The sequence below is a fragment of the Hydra vulgaris genome, chromosome 11 (assembly GCF_038396675.1).
Source record: "Hydra vulgaris chromosome 11, alternate assembly HydraT2T_AEP".
In the NCBI taxonomy this organism is placed as follows: Eukaryota; Metazoa; Cnidaria; class Hydrozoa; order Anthoathecata; family Hydridae; genus Hydra; species Hydra vulgaris.
Window position 1 is genome coordinate 39,497,587 of NC_088930.1, and position 21,772 is coordinate 39,519,358.

Consider the following 21,772-nt stretch of genomic DNA (forward strand, 5'->3'; position numbering starts at 1 on the left):
TAAATCTTCTATCTTATCCCAGAGGTTAGGTTCTAGAAACCTTTGCAAAATCTTCAACAGTGTCATTAACAAAGGTGAGTATAACATTCCTTCTTTAATACATAGTTAAGATGTTATTACATCCTTGCGTATGTAATAATATCAGAACTTTGTTAATAACATCTGAAGATTGCTCTAATTTTAAAAAATTCTGTAGAACACTTTAGAAAAACTCTGTAGAACACTCTCCTTGCTAATAATCTCTATTATTTGCGTCTTTGAGTCAACAAATTTCTCATCTTGAGTTTAACAACTTACTAACTGACATGGATTTTGATCTTCTCATTCTACGACTGAATTACTAACTTTTGTAACAGAAAAGTTCTATTGTGCATTGGGTAAAGGTGGCGAGGCCATTAGTGGAGGTGGTGAGGTAAGGGCTATTGCTCTTGATATTTCAAAAGCTTTCGATAAAGTCTAGCATGCAGATTTTCTTCATAAACTTGCTTTATATGGTGTATATGAAAACACTTTTGTGATTATTAAATCATTTTTTTCTTCCTTTTTGAGTATTAAAGTCATTCTCGAAAGTCAACTTCTTTGTTTCAGTAACTTCTTGGGTATGGCAAGGTTCTATCCCTAGCTCTGTATTTTTTAAAATCTACATTAATGATTTTCCAGACAATCTTACATCTAAAGTGGCTCTATTTGCTGATAACTCAACTTTATACTCCTATCTTGGCATAGCTGATCTTGAGTTGATCTCTTTTTTTTTTAACTGCTTGGGGTTGTCAACAATATTGTTGACTGAATCTTCTACTTTATGTTTTCTCAAATTATCATTCACCAATGACCTCTCTTGGAAACCATATATTTAATCCATTGCAAAGTTATCTGCTATGGTTGCTTCTCTTTATTGTGCTGGCCTCTATTTTACTACTGATTCCTCTTTCTCTACCTTACAAATCTCTTATTTATCCCTGTATAAAATGCTTTATCTGCCTCTTTCCCATTTTCATAAAGTTGCATCTCTTTCTCTTTTCTACATGTAGTTATGTTTGCTGCTCAAACGAGCTATGATCTTTAGTTCTATCAACCAAAATGTATTCTGGCTTGACCAATCACTCAGCTAAGTTGTATCCTTTATACTGTATATGTTCTTTCATGAACTAAAAATTTTTATTAATTTTCTTTGCACATCAATGCTTTAAACTCTCTCCCATCTTTATGTTTTTTCAACTCATAGAACCTACAATTTTTCAAATCTTCTTCAACCGCTTCCTTGATCTTTAACAATATTCATTGTTTTCTAGTAACTCACTTCTTAACAGTGGTTGCTTGCAGCCTTGTTGGAAATGATTTTTTTTTTTTAAGTTATCAACCTGTAAACTTAACTATAGCAAGTTAAGTGTGTTTTTGAATAAACAAATACTTTTGGATAAGCAAATAGAAAAATATTTGTAAATATATATTATATCTTAAAAAAAAAAAGTTTATTCTGCAAACATAATTTAATATAACTTATGTTTTTTTTTTAAATTTAGCTCTTGAGGTACCTCCAAGTAGTTGGGCTGTTCTAAGTTTACCTGAAGAACAAGGAACTAAAGTAATTATGGCAAAAGACAACATTATATTTGAACTCGATACTTTTCAACATAAATCAAAGGTGATACCTATAATAATTTATTTTTATCACAAAATGACACCTATGATGATTTATTTTTCTAACGCTTGTAATACATTATCAATAAATGACAATTTATCATACTGGATCAGCCATTTTTAATGGTTTTAATACATGTAACAGTTATAGTTTGGGAAGTATTAAGTATTTTAGTTTGTTAATTATAAGGCAGCAATTTGTATGAAGGACATTTAATATGGCAATCCTTTCTAATTTTTTAGTATTAAGTATTTTTATTTGTTAATTATAAGGCAGCAATTTGTATGAAGGACATTTAATATGGCAATCCTTTCTAATTTTTTAGTATTAAGATTTTTTATCTGTTAACTATTATTACTTTAATTAATTTGTTTCTTAATCAATTGTACAAAATTTTTTTTATTTTTTATTTGTAAATGATTTGAATTTATAAATTATTTTTATATTACAACAAGTATATTTGTATCGCTGCTGAATCCTTCAAGTTGCTTTTGATATTATAAAAGAATCCTATTAATTTTTTTCGATATTATAAAAGAATCATATAAGTTTCTTTTGATATTATAAAAGAAATGTATTAGTTTCTTTTGATATTATAACATTTTACAAAGTATTTCTTTCATTTTTTGCTACATTTGAAGCAACACCCTATGAACAGTCTTAAGAATAAAAATATACATTTGCAAAAATGCGTATACAAATAGTGGCTAATCATTAGAACTTCCACTGCAACAGTATTTCTTCTTATTTTTTCACGCTTTACTGTTGCTTATATAGAATCCACCTTATGGACATCCTGTAAATGCATTCATCAAAATTTCAGTTTCATTTGATCAAAAACTTGTTGCTATGTTTGCTAATACTGGACTTTTATGGATTGGATCTTCAAATCTATCAGTAGGGTTTTTTTTGTATTATTTGCATTGATATTTTTGTGTGTGTGGTGTTGATAGTTTTTATTTAGCCTGGGATCTAACCAGATCAGCTTGATCAGGCATTTTTTTTCCTGGGTTAACTTAAAAACTGAGTTATAAAAGTATACTAATACTTTTATTAATTTCTATCGGTTCTTCTATTATTATTGTTGTTCTACTGTTTTTGTTTTAATTATTGTGTAGTGAAATAATTTTTATATCAAAAATATTTGATTATTTCAAAATATGCAGTCAGTTTCATTTTTTACCCCTGCTGAGCTGAAAAAAATTTTGCCAACATAAGTTATAAACCTTTTTTATTAGTTAATTATAAAATTTTATTGTCTCTTAGGATGTTTATTGTCAGTACAACTCAAATTATCTGCAGCGGCCAATGCAACTTGTATGGTGCGGTTCTGGGGCTGTAGTGGGTCATTGGGATAACTATCTTTTAGTTGTAGGACCAAGACAGGATATAATAAAGTATCTTTTGTTTTATTGCTTTTTTTTTTACTTTTTAGTTTCTCACTTTTGTGTTTTGAGTCACTAAATGATCAAATTTATTATAATAATCAAAATTATTTTAAAATAATTTTTAGAGGCTAAGATAGTGTGTGTGAAAATGGTGTTGATGGTTTTTATTTAGCCTGGGATCCAATCAGATTAGCTTGATCAGTCATTTTTAGTTTTCACGAGTTGACCTTAAAAATTAGTTATAAAAGTAGACGAATACTTTTATTAATTTCTATTGGTTATTATTATCGTTATTGTTATTCTACTGTTATTATAATTGTTATTCTACTGTTGTTATAATTGTTATTCTACTGTTATTATTATTTTTATTCTACTGTTATTATTATTTTTATTCTACTGTTATTTTTTTTTTAATTAGAGCTTTAGTTATAAATGGTTTGGCAGTTTTTTTTAGTTTCAAAAAAAAACAACCAAACATTTTGTTTTAGTAAAGATCTTTATAAAAATGTTAAATATATAAAATTTATGTGATATTTATATTTTATATAAATATATAAATATTAAAAATGTTTAATTATGAAACTTTTTCATTTTATAATATAAATTGGTTAGTTTAAAATTTTAGTATAAAAAACATAAAATTTGGATCAACTGATCCAAGACTTTTTTGACTCTGGATTCAGTTTTTGACCCAAATTCTCATCCGGTTGGGCTTTGTGGTCAGCCTAAATTATTAACAGATAGATAAGGCTATCAGTAAAGCTGTAAAGACTTACTGGTTAAATGGTTATCATTATGTTAAAAAGTTGGGACCTTTCATATTCTTTCTCAATTCACCTACAAAGAAACTAAAAAGATTTCATTAAAAAAAATGAAATTTATTTTGCTCAGAATGCTGTAAATTGTTGGGCTTTTTCAATTTGTTGCCACTGAAACAAAAAAATAGTTATTAAAAATCTCCATTCCTTAATTGAGGGAGTTGTTTCTTGTTGTTAAAAGAAAAATCTGTTGTTTGTTCAGTACAAAACTTGCAACCTGAGGAAACACTCTTCTTGTTAAAGTGAATAGAGACCAATCACCTGCAAGGCATATAAAAAGGTGGTGAAACTTTATCTGCAAGCTTTTTTCAGAAAAAAGCTTGCAGATAAAGTTTCACCACCTTTAAGTTCCTTGTTAATACTAATTAAACAATATACTTCTTTTCATGCTATAAATGATCTCATTGAAATTTGTTTTGCTTATGTTTTAAAGTACCTTGATGTTTATCTTCTTTTTGCTGGACCATCATCAAAAAAATATTCTGAAGAAATATTCAAATTACTAAAAACTTTTCTCATTCCATTATAGCCAACATTAAAGTTGATAATAGCCGATCTTGCACACATTTGTAAAATTTTTTTAGAAATTCAAAGTCCATAAAAAAATTATAATTTCTAAATTATTCTAATGTCTACATTTTTCATTTGTACAGTCTACATGTTACATTTGTACAGTCTTCATTTTTCATTATCTTACAGTCTACTTTTTTACAGTCTGGTTTCATTTCATCAGTTTATTTGAAAGTTTTAGCAAAATGATGGTTTAAAATTGTATAACCTTATTTCAATTTTTATTCAACAAAAATTGATGATGTTTTGTATCTTAATTTGAATTTGTTAATATTTTGTTTTATAGCTGCAATTCTGAATGAAAATCTCAAATATTCAATTTCACATACTTTCTAAATGTTTTCTGATATCAGCAAATGACATCTTTTTTAAAAAACATGTGGAATTGCCTTTTTAAATTTATCGACATTTAAATATTGCTTTCCTTAGGCATTTTAAAATAACAAAAATTTATTTTAGTTATTTTAAATGCAAAATCAAAAAACATTTTAAAGTTTTGGAAAAAAAGAAGGAAAAAACAAAAACAAAATTTTTTTAAAAATTGTGTTAAGACAATTTTATTTTCTTTATAAATATTATATATATTATATTTTAATTTTATTAAGTTTGAATTGTTTTACTTTTATCTTTATAGTTTTTTTTGTTTTTTTGTTTTGTTTAATAGTTTCATTTTATGTTTGAAAGGCTTTATGTAGACAAGAATGTGCACTTAATCCAAGAGCTGGATGGGGTTAGGCTAGTAAGTAGCGAGACTACAGAGTTTCTTCAAAAAATTCCTGGTAAATGGTTTTAATTTTTTAATTTTTTTTTTATATTCTAAAATTTGTTTTAAATTTAAAATTAATTTTTTAAATTTTTTTTACTTAATTACTTTTTACTTTAATTTTAGTTATTTGTAATTTTAAATATTATAAATTTAATTTTAGTTTTTAATTTCAGTTTTAGTTTTAAGATTCAATTTTCTTTTTAATATTAGAGGTTGTTGAAGATATATATAAGTTAGGATCTGTAAAACCTGGAGCAATGTTAGTTGATGCTTCAATGGAGTTTGAGGTAAATTTTGTATGTTTGAGGTAGTTGAGGCACATTTGTGATAGATCTTTTTTATTGTTAATTATGTTTAGTGTATAAATTGTTTTAGAAAAAAAGCATTCGTGTTGATGAATACATGAAAACAATTAAAGATCATTTATTAAAAGCGGTTCAAGAATGTATTACTGCTGCAGGCTATGAGTTTGATCCTAAGAAACAAAGACGTTTGTTAAAGGTATGCATTTTTTAAAGGTATGCATTTTTTAATGGTATGCATTTTTTATACAAGTAATCTTTAAAATTTTAGAATAAAATCCATATTTTTATTCATTTGAATGTTTCTGTAGTTTCGTTAAATTACTGAATTGATTAAGAAATCTTCACATTATTTTACAAATGTTGATAATAATAACTTATTTTAATGATACTTTTCTAATGTTGAGTGAACTAGAAAACTGTTATGAAATACAATCTGTTTTTAATGTTCAACAATTTTTGTTATCATTATTATATATATTATTGTGTTTTTTTGTATGTGAATTAATTTTTTAGTGTCTTAATATGTGTTTTTTATATTTTTTTAAAATAGTCCCAGAAATTTTGAAATCTTTTATATTTGTTAAAGTTAGATCATATATATATATATATACATATTTTTTTGCAAATATGAAGACAGGGTATTCTTTTGAGTTATAGATTTTTATAACTTATGTGTTATATAGAACTTATTTAGATATTGTAAATTTTGACTTTTAAAAGTTGACAGAGCTAATAAATTTTGATAACTCTGCTAATTCTCTACAAGCCCTGATTTTATACTTATTAATTTGAAATTTTCCTCATTTTTCTTTCCTTAATGAATTTAAAGGTTAAGCATTATAAATCAAAGAAAATGTACTTGTACTTTGTAAATGTACTTTTTAACTATAATAATTGTCTGGCCAGAAATCACAAATTCTGTTTGGCTAAAAAAAGATTTGAATCTTAATTAGTTAGTTGAGTTAGGATTATCAAATTATTTATCAATTTATATAAAAGTAAATGCTAAAAAAAAATGTTATATAAAATTTTATTTAAATAATTTTACAGTTTATTAAAGTTTCTATCCAAGTAGTACATTTAGTACCAGTGAATACAACTCAATACAATTGCTAGATTTGGTATTAATATGATAATAAAGTAATTTGAATTTTATATAAAACCAATAGAGACCAATGATAAATACTTAAGCAAGGTCTCTGATAGATTTAATTAATTGGGAAACAGCAGAGATCAGCGAACCAGTTACTTAATGTTTAATAAAGCAAAATATAATACAATTTATTGACAGTACAATGGTTGTACTAAACTTACCTGTTCACAGTCAGTCTGTGGAATGCATTGTGAAAGAGACCACCAGAAAACTGATGCCTGAGTGCCATTCATAGAAAGATTTGCTGAAAATATTTAATCAATATTTAAATTTTTTTTATGTTTTAACGTTTTGTACACATAAACAATATATTTTAAAGACTTTAAAAAGTGTAGTATCATTGTTTATGGTCTAATTTTAAAATGTTTTAATGTTATGGTCTAATTTTATTATGATTTAAGAAAATCTTTTTTATTTTATAAAAATTTTTGAAGAGTGATCCACCTTAATATATATATATATATATATATATATATATATATATATATATATATATATATATATATATATATATATATATATATATATATATATATATATGCATATATATATATATATGCAACGAAGTGCTGCTACATCGACTATCTTATAGTCTGACTCGCAAGAGAGTGCTGCTACATCGACTGAGGGCTTGGTTGGGGCAGGCAGTCCATCAAGTAATAAAAAAAAATTCCGGTCTTGCATTTTAATTTTTACTTTTTGTCAACAAAACTTTCTGAAAACCAGTTAGGAGTTATATATTTACACATACATATATAAATATAGTTATATATGTGTATATATATATGTATATATATATGTATGTATATATATATATATATATATATATATATATATATATATATATATATATATATATATATATATATATATATATATATAAATATAAATATATATATATATATATATATATATATATATATATATATATATATATATATATATATATATATATATATATATATATATATATATATATATGTATATACATATAGATACATACATTTAAAAAAAATATATATATATATATATATATATATATGTATATATATAAGCCTGTATTATAAGTATTTAACAATAATTTATAAATTATAATAAAGTTTGAATATAATAAGTACTTAAGTTCATTAGTACAGTTTACTTAGTTCATTAGTTTACTTTATGCACTATTTTTTTCTTGGAAAAAAAAATTGATTTTAATCATTCCATCCAGTTTAGATGGAAAGAATTATTTATAAAACTATTCATTATTTTTACTAAAATAATTTAGGCAGCTTCGTTTGGTAAAGGATTTCTGCAAGATATGCATCCTCGAGCTTTTGTTGACATGTGTCAGATAGTTAGAGTATTAAATAATGTTCAGTACTTTAAAGTTGGAATCCCAATCACTTATGATCAGTATCTTTTCGCTTTATAAAATTATTACTAAATTGCTTTATAAAATTGTTACTTTATAAAGTTGTTACTAACACATGAAGAATAATTATTGTTTGTTTAGAGAGGAGGTATTTTAGTTTGTTTATTTTTTTCTGCTGCATTATTGTTTGAATCTTTTTTAGGTATTTTTTAATCGTGATTTTAAAGTAAAATTTTTTTTGTTTGTTTATTATAGATGATTTGCTTAATATTTTTTTTCTTTGAATGTTGAATGTCGAATATTAGAATACTTAAATTTAATTGAATATTAGGGTACAATAATAGTTATAGCACATTGCACGTTAGGCGTGCAATAAATGCAAGATAAACATTATATTAAAATACCCTAAAACTACTTAAAAACTCATGTGGTCAGGTAAACATGATTGTAGAGTATTTTCAACTTTATTTTCTAAATAGTGACCTAATACTTTTTCCTGAGAATACTGGAAGTATAAAGTCAAGAAGATTGAACGTATGATGTTGAGCAAATAATACATATTTACTTTATTATAAAACAATAAATGAAATAATTAGATGAGCAAACACATTGTATTGAACTAAGTTTAGAGTTAAAGTATCAGTTAACACCCAGTGAGCTTGAACATCCAGTTGATCTGATCAACTGGATGTTCATCAGTGATCTTATGATCCAGTTCTATTAGTTAAAATTAATAGAACCAAATCATCATTTAAGTTGAATCATAAAAATAAAATTTTTTTTTATATTAAATTTGTATAAAATTCCAACATATTTTAATCAGTTTTTTTGCTGTTTATTAGTTCTTTGATAAAAACTCAAATTTCAAGAAACTGGGACAAATAAATGTAAAAAACTGATATAAAAATAGTTGCTACATTTTAAAAATAATAATGCACTAATATTACTATTGCTTTTGTAGCATTTTTTTTTAATCCAAATCTGGTATTTGCAAATATTTTAAAATCCCTATCAAAGTTTCTTTAACAGTCAACATATTACAAAAAATTACTACTCCTGTCCTTATAGATAGGTAAGGTAATTTCTTTCTTCTTTTTCTAGTGCGTTAAAATTTATTAAATCTGAAGTTTAATGTGACAAAATTAAACAAAAAAAAAATTATTTACTAGGTTGATAGCGAGGCGTTTATATCCTTTAGCAATTAAAATATGTGATTATCTTCGTATTCAGAAAAGAGATGGGGCAAGTCGAGTTCTTGCCCACTGGGCATGTTACAAGGTTGTTATATTATTTTAAACTTATTTTTGAATAATTTTTTTTAAAGATATGTGAATATGTATCACCCTTTCAGTACAGGATAGTAAACACCCTTACAGGGTAGTGAACAAGACAAAGTTATTATAAGATTAAATTTTTTAAATTTTTTTATACTTAAAAAAATTTAAAAAATTTAATCTTATAGTTTATCAATTAAAACTTTGAATTCTTTTGGAAATCTTTTATATTGCAAATAAAAATATTTAAATTTAATCAACTATTTATAAATTCTACAAACAGTTATTTTTAGCATATTTTAATATTTTTATTTTAAAATTCTTTGTAAATGTTTATAGAAATCAATATTACATTTTATTAAAGTTTTAAAAGAAATATAATATTTAGGGGTTGTCCATACTTCATGCAATTTTTGACAGTTTTAGACCCATCCTCTCTCTCTTTCCCTAGTAAATATTGTCACACTTTACTGCCTCTCTCCCCCCCTCCCATATTGGGTTGTAGACCACCCTTAATAGTACACAATATTACATGTTTTTACAAATTTTTTGCCTACTGTAATTTTTTTTTATTGTTTATTCCTTAATTTTCTCTGCTAATTCCAAAAGTGTAAAAATTTTTTCTGTAACATTGACCAATTTAAAGTTATAACATTTTTAGCGCCCACCAGTAACTGAGTGCCCATACATTGCCAGTGCCTCACAAAACATTTCATGGGATGTTGTTTATGTGTTTCTCTTGGAGCCTAGGTTTAGATAAGAAAAGAAAAGTAGTACAAGACAATAAGATAATAATACATATAGTAATACGTAGACAGAAAAAAACATCATTAGTAAGTACTTTTGTCTTTTTTTAAAAAGTTGAAGTAAAAACTATTTTTTCACCTCCCTAAGTCCATGAAGGCCACTACAGTTGAGGAGTAGCCTCCTCAACTGTAGTGGCCTTCATGGACTTAGGGAGGTGAGTTAAAATAAAAAAATTTTAAATATGAAGTTTTCTCTTTCCTTGTTGTAAAACCTTTCATGAAATGTATAAAAAACGCTTTAAAATCTTTCATAATACATATAAAAAATGCTTTGCCTGCCTGTCATCAAATACACATTAAAAGTTGCGCTCAAGATCAAAGTAATTTATTTTAAAAACATCTTAAGCTACACTAAATATGTATCTAGTCTCTGTTCTTATCATAATGGCTTTTAAAAGATGTTGAAGTTCTCCTGATGTGTTTTGCTATATATGTGGATATTATATTGGCAAAAAGTAGATATTACAGCTTACACTAAATATTTTGGATTGCCCATGGGCAATCAAGACAAACCATAGTGCCCATTATGTAAAGTGTGGAATCTACTGCACTACTTTAGCAGGATTATTACTAGGTTGAGGAAAGGCAGTGCCTTTTGCTGTTTCCAGAGTATGGAGAGAGCCAAAGAACCATCACAATGACTGTTACTTTTGTATGATTGATGTTAGGAAGTACAGAAAAGCTACAGTACCTGTTCCACATGATGATAATCTTCCAGTACTACAACCATCACAATATGTAAGTATACTTCTCATCATGTTCTCCAAAAGTCTTGCATTTTATTTAATTAAACATGAAGTATTTACTATGCCTTTTTTTAAGGAAGTTTTGAATGCTACTGTTATTTATGTCTATGTTGAAGTTAGTATATACATTTTTTTCATTCTTTTACTAAGAAAGATTCAATAAATATTTCATCTCAAGAATTCTTTCAATTTTTTTCCAATTTTAAAGCGTTGGATTAGGTCTCTGTGGTATGCCACTTGTTACTTCAGTACCTTAAGGTATGGCAAAAACAGATTTTCACTGATTTCACTAAAACTAATCAAAAATAGGTTTATGAGAAGTTTAAATATAGGTGAAAAACATTCCTTGTCAGTGGTAAATATGCAGGTTGATATTGACAATAGTCTATCTTTAATAGAAATAGCTGAGCGATTTTTTATCACATATTTGAAATTTTTTCAGTATTTGAAGAAAATTTCCAAACAAAATTTTTATTTTCAAAACTGATCTCTTATTGAAACCGTATATACAATCTATCTTTCTTCTGATTTCAATTTTTACCTCAATGCATCCTTGTATAAAATACTTTTGTCACATTTTTGCAGATTCTTCTAATGAGGTTCTCTCTCCTAGACAAAGTCTGAAAACACATTGCACCAAAAGAGCCTCCTCTATAAACACTTGGAAAATGCTGTGGTGAAACCATAGACAAGTCTATGGTTTCACCACAGCATTTTCCATGTTTATGCAGGAGGCCCTTTTGGTGCATTTTTTCAAGGCTTTAGCAAGTCAAGATATAGAATGTCAAGTGGTATTTTTTTTGCTAAGGGTTTTGTGGCAAAGTTGATACTTTCCAGGATATTTTTAATGGAGCTTTTTTTGGGGACAAACCCATGTTTATCTTTGCAGAATAGTTTATTACTAGTTAAGCGGTAAGTTATTCTTTAAGTAATATTTTAAGTATCTTGCACACTACAAATGTTAGGCTGATTGGACAATAATTGCAAGGTTTTGGCCATGCATCAGTTACTTTGCCATATTCTAGTGATTTCTTGTAAATTAAATATAATAGATGTGACTATTCCCTAAACAAAGCTTGCAGAAAGTTTGCAGAAGAAGTATTTACTTTGTTCTAACTATTAAGTGACTTGGGTTAATATTAGACTGGAGCCATGGTTGGGTTTTAGCTAAAGCAGGGTTTGATAAAAGATAGCCAGGGATGGGGCCAGGGCCAGGTTTGTTACCAGGGCTGTATAAATATTGAAACATTTCAAAAATATATAATTTTTATTTGAAATTCATGTTATATTTTGTTTATATATGAATATATATATATATATATATATATATATATATATATATATATATATATATATATATATATATATATATATATATATATATATACACACACACACACACACATATATGTATACATCATGGTTATTACAACCATCATCAATATCATCATCATCATCATCATCATCATCATCATCATCATCATCATCATCATCATCATCATCATCATCATCATCATCATCATCATTGGTTTAGCCTTAGCTTTTTTTTGCTATTTGCTAATCCCTAAACCTTTTTCTCCTGTATACTCATATCATCTATGTTCTCATTACTTAAGATACCCAAACCACCTTAATCTTTTCTGATTGAGGTGGTTTGTCCGATACACTCGCTATTCCTAATCTTTGTCCAAGATCACCGCTGCTTTTCCTGTCTGGTTAAAGGCACACTACACATATTGTCTTGTTAGAGTCTTTAAATACTAAATTTTATACAAATATGACAAATATGTAAGGGTAATATAATTTATAGGTATGGAAAATATGCTATAAATAAACAGTAGACATACAATAGTGATCTAATATTTTCTCAGCACATATAATCAAAACAAAAAAAAATTAATTGAGATAATGTTTCAAGAATATTTTTAAAAATTTAATTTAATTTGTTGCCAAATAATTAAAAAATAAAAACCTTTTATATAAACTAAACAATTTTCATTTTCTTTTTGATAGTAACTTTTATTGTTTTAAGGATTCTAATCCTAATCTTTTATCTAATCTTTTAATTTTAAGGATTGTAATCCTAATGTTAAATAAAGTATATTCACTATAATGCTATGTTTAAATTCATTTAAAAATTAAATTACTTACTGTTAATAAATGCTAAACAAAATCTTACCTAATTTTTACCCAGTTTGCCTGAAAATATTTGGAAAATGGGTTAAAAACCTATCACAATCATGTGTCAATAAAACAAAACCCATGTGGAAAAAAAAAGGTAGCCCATTGCAAAAATCAGATATGAAAGACCCATAAAAACTTTAAAAACATAAAAATCACTGATGATATAAGAATTCTCTGGGGTTGTGTCGCATATGACAGACTAGGACTATGTATGTTGGTAAGATGAATCGATACAGATACATTGAGATGCTTGAATTCCTTTGATTCCAACAAAAGACTTTTTTTTGGAGATGAGCTTCAATAGACGTTTCAGAAAAATTACATATTTTGTTATTTTTAAAATAAATTAGTTTAAACTTTTTTTTTGTTTCTTGTTTTTACAATATATCATAGAGAACTTGATAAATGCTAAACCCTATTAATAACTAAAATAGAAACGAAGCCATTTTTCTAAAACCACAAATAGCTTAGAAACAGTTTTATTCAAAATATTTGAACACTATTATATATGTTTATATCCATATTGTATGTCAGTATTTAATAAGCAGTAAATACATGCATAAATTTATAATAAATTTTTTCTTTGCAACTAGTAAGTGACCAGTAAGGGTTGCTTACTAATTGCAACCTTGTGTTTTTTTTTTGTCAAGTGTTTTCAAGAGATTTTTAACTTCTTTTTGATTGTTATTGATTATGTTGAGTACATTGTTTGTCTTTATTTTCTGCATTTCATTGTACAAATGACTTAGTCAAATGTATTGGATGAATATTGAGTTAAAATGAGTATTATTGAATGTTGAGTTGTTGTTCCTGTTTATCTGTTGTAAGTTCTTACAACAGATGTTTGAATATTTTAGAGATTGTATGTTTGCAGCAATTTTTTGTTTTTTGTTGATATAAGCAAGTAGTGTTTTGCATTTTTTTTTTTTTGTCTGTTGCCAGCTTTTATTCAATGTTTTTAGTGGCGTTTTTTGATTTTTTTTAATATGACCCCTAACGATTTAATGTTTTTGAGCTCTTCCATTTTAAGATTTTTTGAAACCTTCCAAATTTTTCATTTGAGATCTTTTAAGGTCTTCCATTTTGATGCTTGATTACTCTTCCACAGTCTTTTTTCTTGCAACCTTTATTTTTTTTTAATTTCTTCCACACTCTGCTTTTTTCTTGCAACATTTTCTTTGTTTCTTCCACAGTCTGCTTTTTTCTTGCAACATTTTCTTTCTGTTGTTAATCTTATTAAGATTTTCGTTAAGTAAAAAAATTATTATTAACAATTTTTATAATGTTATAACTATTGTGATTAGTTGCCTTAATTAATTAGTTGCCTTAATAATTCTTTAACTTCAATGATCACAGAAGATTTACAGTAGGTTGCAAGATCACAGACAATTTACAGTTCTCTGGAATAAGGTCTAAATAATAAGACATTTTTTTCTTCTTTTTTAAAAAAAAGCAAAAAAACAAACATAAAAAGTTCTTAAAAAAAATTTCAATTTTAATTCATTTGAAAGAAAAACAAAAAACCTTTAACAACATGTAAATTGGGGTTTCACCTTGGATTTTTGTTCATTAAGAATGTTTAGAATCATTTTGTTTTTAAATTGAAATGAACTCATTACACTTTCAATATAATATCAATATTATATTTTTTTATAATAGGTGTATTTTGTAATTTTAACAAAAGCTTAAAAAAAAAAATTACTTGTTGGCATTGTTCATTTACTTAAATAGTAAACAGATTTTTAACGAATTAGTTTTAACTTTTAATGAATTTGTGATTGGTTGGATTGGAATAATGATTTGGTAGGATCGAATTGATGATTTTATGATAGGATTGAGTTGGTAGTTGAGTTGTTAGGAAAAAAGTATTTTTAATAAGTAGCTTAACAAGTTTATTTTTTAATGATTAATCTATTGTTCTTTTTTTAAAAATATTTATCAATCTAATATATATAAGATATAATTATTTATACGTTTTTATAAATTTATAAATTTAAATTTTATATATGGTTTAAAAAGGTTCGACAAGCTGATATTGGGGATGAACTACTTGCTAAGAATATTGCTGATAAACTAAAGAATGCACCTGGGATTTCCTATGCAGATATAGCAACAAAAGCATATGAAAGAGGGCGAACTGAACTTGCATTAAAGGTTTGTTTTCTTATGAAGCTTTATAAATTTTGAATTTTCCGGATTTGTGATTTGTTTGTTTAGCATCAATGTTTCAGCACTTGTGTGGTTTAAAAGTGTTTCTATGATGTCATTTTCTTATTTCTTTTTTGTACTTAGTAAGTGGTTGATATTTGACCAGGGTTGGGGCTGGGTTTGATATTTGATCGGGGCTGGGGCCAGGTTTAATAAAATATAGCAGGGGCCGGGTTTGTGACCGAGGTTGCATAAACATTTATACATCCTAAATTATATTTTTTTAATTCAAAATTTATGTTATATTTTGTATATATATGCATATATAAACATCATTATGATTGACATGATTATCATCATCATCATCATCATCATCATCATCATCATCATCATCATCATCATCATCATCATCATCATCATCATCATCATCATCATCATCATCTTCATCATCATCATCATCATCATCATCATCATCATCATCATCATCATCATCATCATCATCATCTTCATCATCATCATCATCATCATCATCATCATCATCATCATCATCATCATCATCATTATCATCATCATCATTATCATCATCATCAACAGCATAAAATAGAAAGGCTAAAGCCTGATGATGATGATGATGATCATCATCATCATCATTATCATCATCATCATCATTATAATAATGATCATCATTATCAGGGTTTAACCTTCCTCTTTTATGCTGTTTCTCTAATATAAGCAATCTAGAGCATTTTTTTTTTTTCCTTAACTAAAGCTCATTCATACAATATGTAAGGCACTCTCTTCAAGTTTTCTTATATCTACCACTACCATTTTCTACTGAAGCTGCTACCTCTCTACATGCTGATACCTAAATTGCTTTAATTTTTACTAACAAACGTTGTTTTATACAATGTTTTTTCAAATCTAAGATTATGCCTTCTTATTTTATCTTGCTAGATTCACACCTCACGTCCGTCTGATTATCTTCTTTTTTGGCAAATACTAATCTATATAGATACTAAAGTTTATATAACAATGAAAGGATATTGTATGCCAGCATCTAAATAAATAGCAAACATATATGTTTATATCCATAATATGTATGAATAAAGTGCATCTTGGAAGCTTTTATTGTTTCTGGAATAAAATTTTGGAAGCTTTTATTACTTCTCTTCAATTTTAAGTCATGTCTTCCCCACATTTTTCACCATCTTGAGCAATTGCTTTATTAAACAATCATTTTTTTCATCTTTTTTACAAGAACATCTCTCTTAAGAATAAATGTTCTTTTATTATTGCAAAACAATTAAAAGGTCTAAGCTCTGTTATTCTCAGTTTACTAAATCTTTTATCTTATCTCAGATGTTAGATTCTAGAGACTTTTGGTTAGTCTTCAACAGTGTCATTAACTAATGTAAGTCTAACATTTAATCTCTAATTCATGGGTCTGATATTTTTAATTCTCCTCAGAATAAAGCAGAGTTATTTGCAAAGATATCTTACTCTAATTTGTGGCCATACTCTTCCTAACATTTAAACAGATTAACCCATTATTAAACATGGAAATCACTCTAGCTTCCAAAACTAAAGTTAATTCTCAATTAAACACTTCTACAGTTTGTGCTCCAGAATAGATTTCCATCATATTTACAAAAAAGTGTTCTCCAGAACTCTTTTCAATTTTTACTAAACTTTTAAAAGTGCTAAATAAGTCGTTCCAATTTTTCAAAACTCTACACAGTAAATAAAAAAACCGTTATATTTTTATAAAACATAACGGGAGTTTTCCTGGCACATAACGGTTAATTGCCAATATGTTTAATACTTAATATGTATGAAAATATCATAACATTTTTAGCGTTATGTTTTTTTGTTGCAAAATTGCCTTAAACATAACAGTTATATAACGCCAATTAGCTGTTATGTGAGAGGAAAACTCCTGTCATATTACGCGTATTTTACCATTATGTTTAAAACCGAATATAACGGGTATTTATTCATTTATCCGTTATATCAAATTATAATTATTTATTTTAAAGTAGGTTTTCTGAAATGCATGATTAATAGCAGAAACTGCTAAATAAGCAAACAAACTAACTTTGAACATTTTTTATGTTTATAAAAGTTAAATTAAAAAATAAAACAAATTTATGCAGTTTAATTTCCTTATATATTTATTTTAAATTATGTTTCATTATCGTGAAAATTATTTTACAAAATAATTGAAGAAATTAACTTATTAACATTCATTAATTCAAAAATACCTCACATTGCTGTGAAAAGATTGCAAAAGAAAAATGCGTTTTTTAGATAGTAAAGCCACAAATATCTTGTCCAAAGCCACAAATATCTTGCAAACAACCCAGAAGCCGCCCAAAACAAGAAGGAAATGTCAAATCTAGCAAATAATAAACGGCCATCAAGGGCTGAACATCCATTTCGACACCTCTATGATTCCTTACTCCATATTCCGTTTTATTATAGATAACTTGTGGACCATACAAGCTTGGCACTTTTAAGTATTTATGTATAGAATCACACTAAAATATTATAAATACAAAATAAGTATTGCAACCATAAAAAACAAAACTATTATTAATACATTAAATGGATTTGAATCAATTTTAAATTTATATTTTATAGAACTGGCTTAATACCAAATAAAAAAAACAAATAAAACTTACATCAACTTTCATAAACAACTTATCAGTTGTCTTCTTAGAAATAAGTGATTTTTGGGGCAGCATTAAACTTTCAGTATGGGTTTGCGAATCAGGAGAAATTCAAACCAACATCTTTTGAATCTTAAGAGGCGAGTCTTTAAAAATAGGGTACAAACGAATCACTTCATCAATCTAGGAGCATATGTAACTCTTTTTGGAAATACACTATAAGTCTCGTTATTAAAAAGATGTCTTTTTAGAATAGACTGTTGAAAGCGATGGCTTTTTCTTATCAAATTCATTCTAGGTGAAAGAAAGAGTTATATACATTCTTATTTTATAGATATTTAATAAAATAAAATAACAACACTTAATATTAATTATAATATTTCTAAATTTTTTGCATCTAAGTTTACTTAACTAGACTATAATGTCTGATATTAGAAATCATTTTTATACAAAAATTAATAAACACAGAAAAAGTCTTACTACAACATCTTGTAATAGCTGACTTTATCTACAACTGATTCGGACAAAATTGGATTTACTGCTCGGCTGCTATTATTGATGGAACTATTTACAACAGAAAAATGAGGAAATCACTTTACCTTTAAACTATGACATTTACTAAATTGTCTTTGTCGATAATTATTAGGTAACTTTTTGAACAAGAAATCCTAACAGAAAATTAGAAAATTAAATAAATTGAATCAAACAATCAATATATGCAGCAGCATATTTGAAAATCTGAAGTAAAATATAAAAACGATGGAAAAGGAAGGAGATCAAAAATTATATTAAAATAATAAATATTACAAATTTTAATTACAAAAAAAAAATTATAGTATCAAAGACGTGATTCTTACCCATTTATGGCTGTAAGAAGGATATAAAGAAATGCAAGTAGACTTTAACTTTGCAAAAAAATATTTTTTGTAACAATATTCTGTTTTTGATATTACTATGATTAGGCACATGCCAACAACAAAAAGCTAATAAACAAGACATTAGCTCTCTAGATATCACCTTATCTACAATAGAAAACTTGCTGCTCAAAAAAAGTTTTATGCGAGGTGGAGAAAAATTAATGAGAGTTTGTTTAATTTCACCATCAAAAGGGATTCTGTTAATCTAAAAATTTATTATTAATGTCAATATTAAAAACATAACAGGAATAATAAAAAACATTTAGTTTCATCTTGTGAAAATTGACAAAATAAAACATTTACAACTACAGAAGTCAGTGGTGTACACTGGATTTTTAGCTGTTTGAGTTTTGACACTTACAGGCATTGTGTAAACTCCAAACTTTTGTATGTTTATGCTTATATCAAAAAAGAATGTTTTGCAAAGAATTGGGGTGATTGGAGCTTGGGAACAAAAAACCCCCAATTTTTGGGCCCACCTAGCCCTTAACGTGGGAGCAACGAATTTACAAAATATTTTCTTTACTATTTTTATCTAAATTTGTATTCATAAACAAATTTAAATTTCATGCAATAATCTCTTAATTTTCAAAAACTATGACCATATAAAGTTTTAACCCCCCTCAATTTGAGGGGGCTGTATACATTGCAGGGTCATAGAAACTGAACACTAAGAGATTATTGCATGAAACTTGAAATTTGTTGATAAATATGAATTTAGATAAAAGTAGTAAAGAAAATATTTTATAAACTCGTTGCTCCTACATTAAGGGCTGGGTGGGCCCAAAAATTGGGTTTTTTTTTTTTCGAAGCTCCAATCACCCCAATTCTTTGCAAAACATTCTTTTTTGATATAAGCATAAACATACAAAAGTTTGGAGTTTGCACAATGCCTGTAAGTGTCAAAACTCAAACAACTAAAAATCCAGTGTACACCACTGAAAGTTGACAAAATAAATTAAACAAATTAGACTAAAGCAACCATATTTATTGCAAATAATATAAACTTTTTATAAAATTAGTTTTCTTTCAATTTAACTATATGATAAAGATTGGCAATGCTGAGGGTACAACATTAGGAAATATCCCCTTCTTTAAAATAAAATGCTGGCCAAGGAAAAGCTAAGCCTTCAGCTGCAATAGTTTTAAAAGGAATTCTGTTGTCCTCAACATCATTAAAAAAACCTCGTAACACATTGTAAGTAAGGCACTGAAACTGTGAGGTAATAAATACTGTTTTCTCTCCTTTTACTTGTATTTCTTTAATAATATAAGCAGAAAATTGAAAACCATCATGAAACTATAAAGACAATTCAGGACAATATTTAATACCATTAATCTGAATGCAGGTAACAATATTTTTTTTTAAAGTAACTTGATTCAATTCACAAAGAACTCCATTACTAATTTCTCCAAAAGAATTATAAAAAGATGCAATAGTGTTTAAAACCATACTCTTCATAGCACTATAAGGCATATTTTTGAAGTTAAAATGCCTAATACTTTTTATTACTTGGTGTTTCCTCTCGCCATACACATGTTGTATCGTAGTGGACCAAATTGTCTGGATTGCTGAGGATAATGAATAAGAAAATGAAGCTTTGGTATAAACTTATCTGGATATAAATTCATAAAAAGAGTATGATGGGCTGCAATTGCTTCTTCTAAAGAGATGAAGTAAGCCTCAGTGGTAACTGGAGAGACACATTTGAAGAATACACAGCAGCTTAACAAGACACAAGAAATGACATTTAATAGTGATACTTCGCAAAAAAATTGGTAAAACATGACAAATAGAAAGAACTTGAGCACTGCCAAATTTCCCCTTAATAACCAAATCTACTATTACAGGTGGTTTTTCACTGTCTATCAGGTATTAAAAAAATTTTACAAAATCATTCAAGCTATCTATTGTAAAAAAACCTTTCAAAACCCCATGATTCAAGTAAAGTTCTATCTGCAAAGGTATTACACCTTCTAACAAATCATGCATTGGATCAAAAAGAACTTGCTCTGTCACATCAAATTCCTTAATTTCAGATAAACTACTGTTAGATTGAACGCCATATAGTTTTGACCATTTTAAACGTTCAACTCTGGGAAGACTAGGATTATCTAGTTCTTTGACTCTCATCTTGTGTTTCTCTAAACTCCTTACTCTACACTGAGAATGTTTATTATAAACTAACATTTCTGACCTGGTCGAATTACACACTCTACAGCACCTCACAACTTTCTTGCTAAAACCCTCTTTAAAACCAGCAATTGCATTGCAAGTTAATGAATCGCCAATAAAGTGTTTTAACTTTACGACGAATTTTTTACCGTTAGTATTAATTAAAGCTGAGCAATCAATCAATGATAGTTCATTTAGAGGTATCAAGTCAAGAAGAAGAGATTTCATAAAGCCTTTTACCTTAACAGATTTAGAACTAGTTATTGCTAAACGGAATATTGAGAAAGATTTACTTAAACAGCATTGCGGAATGTTTAACAACTGAAAATATAAACCTACAACTTATATTTTCCTCTAGATTTGCCTATTGGATTAGTTACACCTAAATCATCTGAATACAATGAGATAGATATTTCTGAAGAATACTCTAGAAACTTATCATAATCATTTGATGTAAAAATAAACTGAAGTATTTCTTTAAATGGAATAAAACATCCATGTAAACTATTTTTGGATACTAACTGAATTTGTGGCATTTTAAAAGCAGTTTGAAAATATCTTGTTCTAAGATATTCTGTTGATAGTTGTTAACAAATTGTAGAAATCTCTTCGTTTTGTGATTTATTATTAAAAATATTTTGCAAGTTTGAAAAAATAATATTGACCACATTTTCAGAGCATCGATATTTTCCTCACAAATGAAGAGCTAATGCAGCAAGTTGATCTTTTCTATTCTCATTCAAAAATTGAAAATTTAATTTCAGTATCAATAGGAGCAAAACAGTTTTTATTGTGAAATTTAAAACCTTTAACACTTTTAAATTTTGAAAAACAGTTTTCACATACAGCTGAA

General features: G+C 26.8%; 1 protein-coding gene across 1 annotated transcript in view; it reads left to right on the forward strand.

Moving 5' to 3' along the window:
- LOC101234531 (vacuolar protein sorting-associated protein 16 homolog) overlaps positions 1-21,772 on the forward strand; it is an 81,900-nt gene that overhangs the window by 26,557 nt on the left and 33,571 nt on the right. The window contains exons 6-15 of the mRNA XM_065811044.1: positions 1,524-1,645; positions 2,420-2,539; positions 2,909-3,039; positions 5,103-5,197; positions 5,395-5,471; positions 5,560-5,685; positions 7,913-8,040; positions 9,036-9,071; positions 9,169-9,277; positions 15,029-15,163. Coding sequence (XP_065667116.1) covers positions 1,524-1,645; positions 2,420-2,539; positions 2,909-3,039; positions 5,103-5,197; positions 5,395-5,471; positions 5,560-5,685; positions 7,913-8,040; positions 9,036-9,071; positions 9,169-9,277; positions 15,029-15,163 — 1,079 coding nt within the window. The remainder of the gene's footprint in view (positions 1-1,523; positions 1,646-2,419; positions 2,540-2,908; positions 3,040-5,102; positions 5,198-5,394; positions 5,472-5,559; positions 5,686-7,912; positions 8,041-9,035; positions 9,072-9,168; positions 9,278-15,028; positions 15,164-21,772) is intronic.